This window comes from Sitodiplosis mosellana, unplaced genomic scaffold, assembly GCF_009176505.1.
Source record: "Sitodiplosis mosellana isolate CC-2019 unplaced genomic scaffold, AAFC_SMos_1.0 Smas_scaffold_1, whole genome shotgun sequence".
Taxonomy (NCBI): Eukaryota; Metazoa; Arthropoda; class Insecta; order Diptera; family Cecidomyiidae; genus Sitodiplosis; species Sitodiplosis mosellana.
The window spans coordinates 17,264,930-17,278,221 of NW_022595244.1; the positions used below are offsets into that span (position 1 = coordinate 17,264,930).

General features: G+C 35.7%; 2 protein-coding genes across 11 annotated transcripts in view; one reads left to right on the top strand and one right to left on the bottom strand.

The window, feature by feature from the left end:
* The window catches only part of LOC129575618 (uncharacterized), a 15,465-nt gene extending 8,185 nt beyond the window's left edge, over positions 1–7,280 (top strand). For 2 of the 6 annotated variants that reach the window (XM_055459701.1, XM_055459788.1), the window contains exons 2-7: positions 3,709–3,825; positions 3,952–4,568; positions 4,670–5,244; positions 5,312–5,490; positions 5,560–5,907; positions 5,994–7,280. In XM_055459701.1, coding sequence (XP_055315676.1) covers positions 3,799–3,825; positions 3,952–4,568; positions 4,670–5,244; positions 5,312–5,490; positions 5,560–5,907; positions 5,994–6,182 — 1,935 coding nt within the window. In that variant the 5' untranslated portion in view covers positions 3,709–3,798 and the 3' untranslated portion in view covers positions 6,183–7,280. Of the gene's footprint in view, positions 1–53; positions 520–2,637; positions 3,156–3,708; positions 3,826–3,951; positions 4,569–4,669; positions 5,245–5,311; positions 5,491–5,559; positions 5,908–5,993 lie in introns of those variants that run through there. The other 4 variants (XM_055459881.1, XM_055459614.1, XM_055459527.1 and 1 more) reach the window with 4 other exon arrangements.
* A 71-nt stretch (positions 7,281–7,351) lies between these two features.
* LOC129576043 (cdc42 homolog) lies at positions 7,352–12,825 on the bottom strand. 5 transcript variants are annotated; one of them, XM_055460603.1, is made up of 5 exons: positions 12,051–12,275; positions 11,699–11,908; positions 10,253–10,681; positions 9,961–10,158; positions 7,352–9,859 (listed from the first exon to the last, which is right to left on the bottom strand). In XM_055460603.1, exons 3-5 carry the CDS (start codon positions 10,538–10,540, stop codon positions 9,770–9,772), a joined length of 576 nt encoding a protein of 191 aa, XP_055316578.1. In that variant the 5' UTR covers positions 10,541–10,681; positions 11,699–11,908; positions 12,051–12,275; the 3' UTR covers positions 7,352–9,769. The 5 variants fall into 5 exon arrangements, with proteins under 5 accessions (XP_055316578.1, XP_055316849.1, XP_055316757.1 ...); XM_055460874.1 differs by lacking the exons at positions 11,699–11,908; positions 12,051–12,275 and adding an exon at positions 12,684–12,825; XM_055460782.1 differs by lacking the exons at positions 11,699–11,908; positions 12,051–12,275 and adding an exon at positions 12,509–12,565.
* Between the last annotated feature and the right edge of the window lie 467 nt (positions 12,826–13,292).

Sequence of the window (13,292 nt, forward strand, 5' to 3'; positions counted from 1 at the left end):
ACCACCCTAATGTGTGCATTTGCGTTTGTGCTTGTGTTTGTCTTAAGATCTCTTTGGCCGTTCGTTTCTTCGGTTGGCGATCGTCGTTAACGAGTCCAACATGTACCAATGGAACATACAAACACAAAGATAACTGCGCATTGCCACAGAAATGTTAACTGGTGTCGTAATGATCGCAAGAAACTCTCTGTGTTTTTCCCACATCGATCGTCGCTGTGTTATTTCGACAGAGAGAATATGTATTGTAAAAAAAAAGCATACCTTCGAAGTGCGTACACATACCTGTACACGTTTCTTTTTTTCTCTACGGTTGTTTTTTCTTGTGCGATCCAATTCAAAAGCTGTCGCGTGTGTGTGTTGTGTAGTTGTACAGTGGTACTGTTAGCGCTGCTGTTGCTGTTGCTGTTGTTGTTGTTATGTGCGCTCAATTTGTTGGCCGAAGAGTGAATAAAATTTGTGTAATATGGCACGATCAGTTTATATATTGTTCCACCACAGACTAGAGGTAGGATTGGTTTGGTGTGTGATTTTTGCCGTTTTCACCAAAAAGAGAGAAGACACAGAAGCAATGGAAAAAAAATGAAAACAAACCCTACGAATGGGAAATTTTTTTTTTTCATGCTTTTGGGTTGGAATTGTGTTTTGATCGATTGTTGATTGAGTGGGTGCAATTGCTTCGAATGAACATATTTTTTTTTTAATTCTTGTTTCGTGTGTGCACAATATATAAGCCCGTTGCTGGATATGTGAAACTGAATTCGATTTATTGTGGTGCATTGAATGAAAGATGATCACTATAGTTGATACTATTTTAATTTACACCTTCAATGGGTTATTCCATTCGGAATTGTTTAGTGGTATTTGCAAAATCTTGGAAAAAAAATATGATGAACTTCATTTAGTGCAAAAGAATTTGTTTGAATTGAATGAGCAATCCTTAAGAAGAAAATAAACACAGTTACCATACTTTCACTTTTCCTGTAAACGAAACTTCACTCAAAACAGGGCATTTGAAGCAATGCAAATGAATGAAAAGAAACGAAAAATTTATGGACCAAAGCAAAAATAGCCAACAATTATCATAAAAACCTACGAAGTTTGGTGAATCATCAAAGAAAAAAAAAATTAAGAAAAAACAAAACCGTTTTAATGAATCTTCGAAATAAATGAACCAAAAATTGGGGCAAATAAATCCAAATAATGCCCGTTAAAAGTCAAATGTTGACACGTTGAAATATATTTTCCGTTAGCTTATTGAAGTAAGATAAATAAAACATTGCGAAACATCAGATTAAGATCACTTTCTATTTTATGAAATGTTCAAAGCAACGAAAAAAAAACATCCATTAAAAGTATCTTATACAAACGAACGATTGTGTGCTTAAGGTTATACCGTGTGTATGTATCGGTGTGTATTGCTCGCACGAATACGCGTTTCACTTCTTGTTCATTTATTTCAGTCCGTTCATTTTATATAATCAATAAAAAAAAATTGTGTATTTTTATTGCACGGAAATGTTTAGCATAAATCTGTACAGTGTACATAGTGAAGTTCGAAGGCGAGGAAATTTCCTGAAATTCAATCATTTCTATGCAATTCTCATTTTATCTTGAAAAAAAAAGTCAAGTCAAGTCATAAGAATTGACCTTTACGACGGACATTAATTGGTATTTAAACGAAGTGCTTTCGATTTCCATGAAAGAGATTGCTCCGTTCGAAGAGCGACAACGTCGTAGTCGTAGTCCTCGTCATCGTTTTCCATAGATTCGCGTGAATTTCAAGAGGTTCACATTCATTTTTGTATGTACGGTTGCTGTTTGCTGCTGCTACACGGCCGATCTTAGAAAGTTGAATTGAATGATCTGGAATTTTGACTTACAAGAAAGCCGTATGACTACTTTCTCTTTGGCTGCAGTTACTCGTCGTTGATACGGTCACTGTGCGCGCGTCGCTTCAGAATCAGCTTTGGGCCATCGTAGCACGAACAGCATGAAATTGAGAAGAAAGAGACACACGAATTCAACGCTTCCTATTCTATGCGAAATTCGTTATTTTCCCTTACAATCGCACACTTTAATTGCCATCTTTGCAATTTGCAAAGAAGAAAAACAGAAAGTAGCAAGATTTCGTGATGTAACGCTTTTAACTACTAAACGGATTGAAACCACGAACACAATTCACTCGGGATGTAAATGAAGATTTCAACTCAACAAAAGCCCTCACAATTTTTTCTTCGTACACCAATGAATGGTCTCATTTTCTTTTGGCCCGACCACAAAGCAAATGACAAAAGCAAACCATGAAAAATCAATTTGTTAGCGTAATGAGTATTCCGTTTTTGGCGCTATCACTTGTGATAGTCGATGTTTGTTGAATCTATTTCCATATCAATGTGTTTAAGGAGAAAACGATAGACTCTCACAGAAATGAAGCAATGAACCCAGCATTCGTCAATTTTAGTTTATTCGTTTGTTTGTTTGTTTGCTCTCACTGTTCGCTTCCTTTTCACTTTTCCATTGTTTGAAATATTTCCGCAATTGTTTCTCAAACGCATCAAAACCAAGTCGGCACTCCACTCGCTTCTTGTTTAGTTTTTATTCGTGTGTGTGTGTGTGTTTGTTTTTTATTTTGTCGGTAAATTCCCGATATTCAATGTGATCTTTCCATTTTACATTGCGCGTCGTTGCGTTGTTCAGCTTGGATAGTTATTTCATTCATCATCATTTAAGTGCGCTAACGAATTGCACACACGAGTACCTACTCACTGCGTGACATCATAAAAGTACCGATTTATCGAAATAGAGGCAAACAACAGTTGCGCATATTGCGGTTCTACAGAATGATTATGAATTACGTAGCCGAATGAATTTTGATGAACGACACAAAAATAACAATATGTGTACGGCACACACCGAATGCGTACACACATATGTTGTCGCGAATGAGACGAAACCGTTTCACAGTTTACTGGGTGATCAACAGTTAGATTCGGCGTTGCAGTATGCACGCTTCGCGAGGCCCTTCTTTTCCCACTTTGGATTTCACGTTTGCATTTAAGCATTTTGTTTCATTTAAATGCACTCTGCATCTAATTTGTCCAATTGAGCGTGCTCTTTGTGTGTGTGCGTGTGACTTTGCGTGTTTGTTTGTATGTGTGAGTGTTGTTGGGTTTAGATCAGTAGAATTCAACTAGTTTTCCACTTGAATATTTCGGCGTTTTCTCTTTTTTTATGAACTTGCACTCAATAGCTGAAGATTGACCTAAATTCGAAAGATGAATCACAACAGTTAAACGTGTTTCTAAATAGTAGTTTTTTTCTCAAATAACGTGAAGTCGGTGAAACTCTGCTTCTTTGATTGAAATATATTTCGAATTGGAAGAAAAATGTTAGTTTTGAAATAAAAAATTATTCTCAAAGAATAATCTTTCTTCGTTCAATTGGTCAAATCGATTTCTTAGTCACTTTTTTATTTTTTCATTATTGATAATGAAATGACTTAATATTCAACTTCTGATTTAAATAAATAAGTCACAAATATTGAGCATTACATGTTTTCATTGATAGATCGGCACATTTAAATATTGTGATTCATTGCGCAAAATTGAAGAAAAAAAATGGTCAAACGATATGTTCTTGAATTGTGAAATAAATAAAATCTTTGTTTTGTAATTAATTTGGAAAAAAAATCATATTTTTCTTCAACAGTGAGTAATCTGGAAATTACATGAGTTGTATATCACTTACGGATTTCAAGTAATAGCCTTGATAACGCGTATAAACAAAGAATTCTGTAAAATGGATGATAATGATAACATAATCGATGTAAGTTATTCAAAAACACACACAGCATGCATGACACATGACATCACATTGAATCACACTCCACAGTTTCTTATTGCACACAATATTTTCTTAGCTCACTCTAATTCGTAATTGTTGCTATTTCAGTTTCAAAAGATGAACTTTTCGCCGTTCACAACGCAGTTCAATTGTTTGCCAGCCAATTCTCTGCATCAGTTTACGACCGCAAAGTTTGCACAGAATTTGACCACTTCAAATGGTCAAGTTGTGAGTTTGGTGTCGGGCTCCGATGGAAATGTGCAGTTTGTCCGCTCTGTGGATGGTGCGGCAGCCGCTAATTTTCCTACACAAATCCAACAAAGTGCCCCGACAAACATTTCACATGCACAAACATTCATTCTGCCGATTACGATGCCGGGCGAAAAACCAGGCGATGCACAGCAAACCGTTCAAATTCAGGTGTTGAACCCGAATCAAATTCAAGCCGCACCAAAATATCAGAATATTCCGATGTCGTTGCCGATTCAAGGATTTCCACAGCAACACACGGTGCTCACCGTGTCGATGCCGCCTGACAGTGAAATGCTTCCAAATCACGGTTTACCCGAAGGTGTCACAGTATTAGCAGCCATTCAGCCGCAAGATTTACAATTATTCGCTCAAACGCCACCGCATATGCAACAAACAAACACCGATGGAACCAGCATCCAAATGACCACGGACGGTAACATGAACAATTCGGTGAAGGATGAAAATGAAAATCCGTAAGTGTTGAATCGACTTATCTCCCCCTCTCTCTCTCTCTCTTTTGAAGATTTTTCAATTGACATGACATAAAATGACCCCATGGTTTTGCTTTTCACAGTGCAATGAATCCAATAACCATCAAACAAGAGCCATTCTGGGCGCAGAATACAATCGCAACACAACAAAATGATATAAGTGACTTCATTGCACGTCAAGGAATCTCAATCAATTTGCAACCATACTTAAAATTTGACAATGACAATATGCAGATCAAGCGAGGTGATACAATAACAACGGATGGTATTGTTATTAAGCAGGATCCGGGATTGATTGAAATCGATGAGATCAGCAAGCATAAATTGATTGAATCGATTCAAGAGCAAGCACATCAAGTATTATCACAAGTTCAATCTCAGCAACAACAGCCGCAACAATTGCAATCGACTGATTTGCAGCAACGACAACAGCAAACGGAACAAACGACCGAAACAAAAGTCGAGGTTGACGCAAACGGCAAAGTGAAAAAGAAGCGAAAATATAAGAAGAAGCCGCCCAAGCCGAAGCCACCGAAACCAGGCCAAGTGCATATAGCGACAGCACTCGATGGTACCATCCTCTTCTGTTGCCCCGAATGTCAAATGGCCTATGCGGAAAAAACTGATCTCGAACAGCATTTAACTGTACATAAAATTGGTAAGTTGTCATCGATTGTGCATTGTGGCACCCGAGTCATTCAACTGATGCCCGTTTTTAACTTTAGAACGACGCTACATTTGCGATATCTGCGGAGCAGGTCTGAAGCGAAAAGAGCATCTGGAACGACACAAACTTGGCCACAGTCCGGAGCGACCGCACATATGTAGCGTGTGCAAAAAGGGCTTCAAGAGGAAAGAACATCTAAACCTGCATTTTGTTATTCACAGTGGCGATAAAACTGAGGTGTGTACTACACCATTAATATATGAAGTTCTATTTCATCTGCTAATTTGTTTCCTTTACTGATTCCAGATTTGCGGTGAGTGTGGAAAAGGCTTCTATCGAAAGGATCATTTGCGCAAGCACACCAAGTCTCATGCATCGAAGCGACTTAAGGAAGAATTGAATGCACAGGCTCAAGCACAGAAAGCGGCAGCCAATGGAAATGCGAATGCAAACACGAACAAAGCGGCGAATGTTTCAATGGCCAATTTAACGTCGATTTCATTGGGAACCGTCACTTCGAACACAATCGATACGAGTGCAATAAAAACGGAGCTAACGACAACCGACTGCTCCGCCGATGACTTACTGCAACAGTTTCAGACACAGCAACAGGTGCTTCAGCTGCAAGGCGACTGCCAAAATATTGTCCTACACGTAAATATCCACTGAATTTTCTTGAAACAAGTGTTTAAACACTGAAAATAATGGGCAAAGAAACTAAATGATATATTTTTGATTAGGTACCCACGGGCGTAGATAATACAACGTTGCCCGTTCAAATAAAACTACCGCAGCTGCTAACAACAAGTTCTGCCGATGGTACTACGAATACGGTTGTTTTGCAGCCGAATGCAATTTCTACCGCTAATTTAAGCAATAATAATTTTAATAGTCATTCAACGTTATCAACCACCTCATTGCTACCATGACAAAAGCCGCAACCGACCATTCTTATAGGTAAATCACAAATAGCACACGAACTCAGTCGGAAACAGAAGATCATCATTTAGACAATGAAACATGGAGAGAGAGGATTGTACGCTTTCGTTGTATTGCGATTCACTCTTTTTCATGCAATTAAAAAAAATGAAATACTCATTTAAAACGGAATTAGCAACAGCAAAAGGCTTCACAAATGATTTCATCAAACAGATTACTTATGTAGCGACCTAAGCAAACGAGCGCACGTAATTGTTTCATTTTATGTTGTATATTCTCGATGAATGTTGCTTAAAATCATCGCTCGAGTTGCACGTTTATCTATTAAACTTTTTAGAACAATTTATTCGAGAGTTTAATTCATCGATTTGTACCTCCAAAATTTTCCTTTTCTTATTAGTTTAAGACAATGTTTTATTTATTACTTTTGTTTATTCAAAACAATCACGACATTCTGCCCAATATGTAACTCCTGAAAGACATTTTTTTCTTTACCTTTTGTATATATCAATCATTTTTTTTTACTTTTAAAATGAAAAGATTTTATTTCATTTAATGTAGTATTAGGTATAATGGAAACTGTTACGACGTATTGAAGATGAGATAGAGCATCAAATTTGGATTCGAATCAGAGAACGTTAGAACCAATATTTTTTTACGTTTTACTAGAGAATAGATAAACACCTGTACGATAAGCTTAGGTTGGATTTGAAATGAAAGGAAGAAAGAAAAAATTGTTCAGTGAACATAGGCAAAATACATGTATGTAGTCCGAAATTGGCTGGCTGATATGAACATATAACAACACTTGAACTCTTGACACAGAGGTTGTAATGATTTTTGTATAGAAACACAAACTATTTAAAAGTATTTGGTGAGCGAAAGATTCAGCGAAAATGGTGAAACAATGATTCGTTGAACCATTTCAAATGTATGCTTTGGTTCACACATTCAAAAAGATCATGTCAAATCATACCAACGATCATAAATATTTTTTTATAACAATTTTTTTCACAAATGTTTGAAGAAGGACAGAAAAAGAGATACGATTTTTAAAAAAATAAATCATGATTCATAAGCATTTAAAAGCAATTGTACGTTTTAATTCCGATGCCATCCAATGCCCTGAAATAGACTCCGTAAAGTAAGTGAAAACACGTTTCTTTGTTTGTTCATTTATTTATAAATTTTTATTTTTATATTCCTCAAATGGTTAATTTTCTCCATCTCTGTATATAAAAATTATGATAAATGGTTAATAATTAAATAGTTTTCGTTTGCATTTCTCATCGATCTCTGTTTTTTTTTTAATTACGAGTAATTTGCATTTTAATTAGTATAAATTTTGTTTCTTGAAATTTTTCTCCGCCTACTATTGCAATTGATTCATCACTACTTTTATTATGCATTGTTGTTTTTCAAAACATATTTGTGTGGCATCATGATAGTGTTTTTTAATCATCATCCATTGAGAATTTCCACAAAAAAAATGAATCATCAAAGAGTGGTGCCAGCGCTTGCATAGTGCATTATATTCAACATCACTTGGATCGCGTGCAGTCAAACGATCATCATATGATTGTGTTTATCAATAAATGTAATTGATTCTTCGTACACCTACAACAAGTGGCAATGAAGTGTCAAGCGCTGACACTAACTGTGCTATCTAAATTAAATGTTGCTGTGCTCAGTGGAGCAATTACAAATGAACGTAACCTACTAATTAACATGATTAAAGCAGTTTTCGTGATTTTTCTTCTTTATCTCTCCTCTCACCTTCTACTCTTCGGCTAAAAGTTCAATATATTTTCATTCCTTTTCCAAGCTATTGTTTTCATTGTGGACCGTAGAAAAAGTGTTATTTTTTTTATAAAAATGCTCCATTGCTTCAACAACATGTTCAAGTCTTTAATAATTTAGAAGACAAAATCCGTTTCAGGCAAAATTCAATGCACTATTACACCAGTTAAACATATCAAAAAGGTTACACCATTAATGTTTATTGACTTGAATCAATGTGTTTGCGTTGTGTTATGTTGAATGTGTGTTCAATTGGCAAAATAATTTCAAATGCGTCGTTTGTCCGTATATTTTCGAAAAAAATGCACTTTGTTTTGTGCAATTTTCATCACCTGAGCCACTATTGATTGTGATTTTTAAAATAAAAGGCAAACGAAAAGAACGAAAGAACAATTGAATGCGTTTTTCTTTTCTATGACTTTTTCTTATAAATTGCTATTAAGGTCTCCAGCTTCATTTGCTCTATTCCACTGTCTTTCCACTTATTCTCTCTCTTTGCCCAGTTTTCCTCAATAAAATTTCAAACTAAATGCAAACCACCTCTTTCTTTTCACAATAAAATATAATGATATCTTTAATTGTTTATTTAAAATTTAAATTAATTGTTTAATTTGGAGTCGACCAAGAAGTGTGCATTAGTCATTAAAGGAAACCCCATCCGTTTGAAGCGGCAAAACCGCGCAAACGATTTACACACGGTTCAAGGTCTAATACACACACTTGCTCATTTCTCTGCCAATGTTAATTTTTTTTTGTAAATTATTGAATGATTTCTTCATTTTTTTTGTAATTATTTTCTTATTTTATTCAACTCTTTTTTTGTGTTTTTCTTTTTGCTCATGAAATGGGAATTTCATTAAAAAAAAATTAATTCATTTGTTCTATATTTCAGTGTTTCTCATACACATTTTAACTCTTTCTGTTCGATAAATGATCTCCAAAATGTGTTTTGCTTAATTTAAATTTTGAAAAATACACATAAAAGAAGTGAAAAATAAAACAAAAAGAGCACAGATTAAATGCGCTAGAAAAACACACAAAAAGCCGCATACAAATTTTTGAATAGTACAAATATGTTTTGGAGAAGAAAAAGAAGTGAACAGGTGTTGTTTTTGGTTCTGTTTGAGGATTTGTTATTGTTGTTGTTGTTTTTTTTCTTCATAATGCAATTTCTTTTTTTGATTCGATAAATACTTAAAGAGGTGCGCTTTTAAAGAGAACATGTGACTTTTTTTAGACAAATATCTTGGAAAAAAACACTACTTTCAACATTAAATGGCCACACAGTATTGGACAAAGCCGTTATTATAGCTGCGATTCAAAACAATTAAAGAATATTCTAACTTGTTTCATGCTGAAACTAATGCTTTTCACCGTTGTCCAAAGAAAATGATATGTTCCTCTTTAGCACGCAGCCTTTGTTGTTTGTCCTTCTTGTTGCACTTTACACAATGATAGAACTAAGATCACTTATATTTATAATTTAGCAAAATAATAATTGTGTTTTTTGTTTTGTTTTGTTATGTTATTGTTGTATACAATTCATTCATTTTCCGCTCGTTTGTTTCACACAAGAAAAATCGCTTGAAATTGTATTTTGATGCGTTCGATTTTTTTGGCGGAGGAAATTATTGAATTTGCCGAATCAAAATTGATTGGTCAGCGTGTCTCTAATATGTTGGGAATTGTTGTTGTTTCTTCTGACAAAAGTGAGCAACGTTGTGTGAAAAGAAAGGGACAGAACGTGCATAGGCAGACAAATTGGATGTGAGGGTGTTTACAGGAACTTGCATCTTCGCTTCTTTGGTAATTCTGGCGGTTCCAGTGCTGCCAAAATGGCCTCATCGAATACGTTCTTCAATCCTTTCTGCAATCCGAAAGAGTCGAGAGGAAAAATGGTTACATTGTTGACTTATTCCAAGCAGGTTTGGTAACTAATTCTGTGAGAAATTTGGAGCCAAAACTCACCTGTGTCAATGCCGAACACTCGACGAATTTAACAGCTTTCAACTCCTTAGCTAATTTTTCCCCTTGTTCCATTGTAATTGGCTTCTGTTTGTTCTTCGCCAGCTTTTCTAGAGTTGTGTTCTCATCACGTAAATCGATTTGTGTGCCAACCAACAAGAATGGCGTCTTCTGACAATGATGTGTAATCTCAGGCACCCACTTAATGAAAATCAAACAATATTCCCATTAGATTTATAGTAATCATTACGAAGAAAACAAAGCGAATGCTGCGATTGTGCATCGCATGCCCTACCTTTTCCTTGACATTTTCAAATGAACTGGGACTAACAACCGAAAAACAGACTAAGAATACATCGGTTTGTGGATATGAAAGTGGTCGCAAGCGATCGTAATCTTCTTGACCGGCCGTATCGAATAGACCTAGTGTATATGGTTCGCCACCGATCATAACCGTCACCGCATAATTGTCGAACACCGTGGGCACATATTCGGACGGGAATTTGTTTGTTGTATACGAGATAAGCAAGCACGTCTTACCCACGGCTCCATCGCCGACGACAACACACTTTATCGTTTGCATATTATTTTCTTCTTTGCTTTGACTCCGTTTCTATCGTCTCTGTCTATCGCATGCACACACTCACACTCACTATGTGTTTCAGGTGATTAGCGCTGTTTGGTGATCAGATCGCTGCTGGACCGCCAATGATTCAATTCAATTCTATCGAAATGGAAATAGATTCACAAAGAAAAGAAAGAAAAAGAAAGAAAAAAAAGAAGAGAAATCAAATACAATTATTACATGCATCTCAACCAAAGCAATCTTATTAGCCTACATCTATTGAGAAACAATCAATCGAAATGTCTCAATAGTCACAGTGTATACATAGAATAGAAACCGACTTTGAATGCAGGAAAAACAAAAACAAACGGAGAATTATGTATATGCTGTAATCGATAAAAGGAATTTGCACTTCGAACACGAACTGGTTTTCCGAACGGAATTTTAATAGTTGTTCCGATATTTAGCTGTACATTTTGCTATTAGAATCATAGGTGAAGCAGAGAATCGGACATAGAATGCGTGTGAAAAAATAAAACATGAAAAAATTATATCGAACAACCAACGACTGGCTACGTTGATGTGTGTGTGTGTGTGTGTGTGCGTGTGTAACTTTGAGCAGGCCGACACACAAAATTGCAAACTATTTTACAGAAAATTACGACGAAAAATACAAGTGACAGACTATTTCAGCGTCGATTGAGTCACGATTACATATAAAATTCTTATCCAATTTGTTTTTCGCATTATTTTATTTCGTCGCTTTTTCAAGTCGATTTCTCGTTGTTGTTTTATTTTTGTCTGGAGCCGATAGCAAAACACGAACAAGTACAAACTAAATGTCAAATTTATTAGCTATTTTTCCGTGGGCAACATTATGGAATCGTGTATGTAAATTGTGTGTAAAGGCAAAACGGCCAAATGAATCCGAAGCGTTGGAAAAACAACGAATCGATTTAAAATTTCTCAAACAAGCAATTACATTAGATATTTATGACGAGAAAAAAACAACAACATTTGAACGCTTCGTGCGCAACTGGAAAATTAATGTCCATATTTTCGTTCTCACAGTCGACTTCCTCATCAATTGGTGTGTGTATTTTTTGTTTTTGTTCATTCCGTATCTTCACATGATGTGTAACGTTATCGCTTCACTTTCCAATGGCTAACACTCACATTTGCGGTTTTCGCCTGTCGATACCTAATGGAGTGTATGATATTTTGTTCGTGTTCTCAGAACTCAGCCCCAAAAACCCTAATCTGCAAACTGATGATTATTTTCATTTGTTGCGTGTGATTTTTGTCTTAAATTTCATATGCCACACCGAATCAAGTATATATAATTTATACACCAAACAATCTCACAATTTAATTGAGTTTATTGGTCTGAAAGGAATAAAAATTGAAAAAAAGAGTGACCGACCAAACAAATGAACGACCAAATTAAAAAAAAAACACAATTGTAACTTGACGTTGTGGGTACATATATTAAAAGAATGAACTGCAGTCAGCCATTTTGGATATTCACATTGGTATGCTGTATACACACATAGAGGAAGAAGCAAAAATTCCATTCATGTGACACCGAAAACGAAATAATAAGAGAAAGACGAACAGAACAAAAAAGAAGAAAACGCAACAACAACAACAACTAGCCCATACACACACTAAACGGGGCGCGATGATGAAATGAAACTAATCAAAATACGTGTGGTTATATGGAATGGCACCGACATATGCGAGATACGCGATACACTCATCCAATTATTTTTATGTTGGTCGTTCCGTGGACGTACGTATATTAACGAAAGAAGAGGAAAAAAAAACAACAGAAAAACGCACCCAAACTCACAATACGGTTTAAAAAAAAAAAAAAATTGAATGCATTGTCGTATTGAATTTATCAAAGTACGAAATCACATCGTATTTCATTTGCTGACGGCGCAAAAATAAAAATCCGTTTTCTAAAAAAGACCACACACTCACAAATACACCGACAACCAATTGATATGAAACAACACTGGACGCGATGTTAGTCGATTTAGACCGAGAGTTACGCATCAATTTGAAAAAGAAGAAAGAGAACGAGTCGATGACGGAAAAAAAGTCAAACTAATCAAAAATCCAAAGTCGATTTGCTAAAATATTTAATGAGTCGTACCCGCTTGTTGATTCACTCGAAATACTTTGGCCAACAAACTTTTTTTTTTCGCAATTCGATGTCTATTCCGTGTTACACAGCATGAATTTGATTTAGTAACTGCACTCCTTTCTATTTTTTTTTTGTCTGTTGTTTCGATTCGATTCACGGTACGCGTTGTATGCTGGGCTGGGCAATGTGATTAAACTTTTGTCGAAATGCACTTTTCGAATTCGTATGTGTCTCGCTACGTCGCGCGTATCATATATAATATATTTGTATTTAATTCAGACTCAGACCTGTGTGTTGTGATGAAGTCACTAAAAAGCGAACCACAGAAACACAGAATAAATGTTTTTTTTTTTATAAAACTCTTCACGTACACACAACAACCGCACCAAGAATTTTCAATGTATTTGTTGTTTTTTTTTCACAGTTTCTACTGTCTTTCTCTGCCTTTTGAACGCAAGCATACATATACGCACACACATACAACGTTCGTATCGAGATGTTTCGCTGTGTTTCTGCTTCGTTCATACGTAGCTTGTACAACACGTATTATATTTTGGTATGTCTTTTCATACGCTCGACAAAGTCGGCAAAAATATCGATGTCGACGGTAATCGCAAA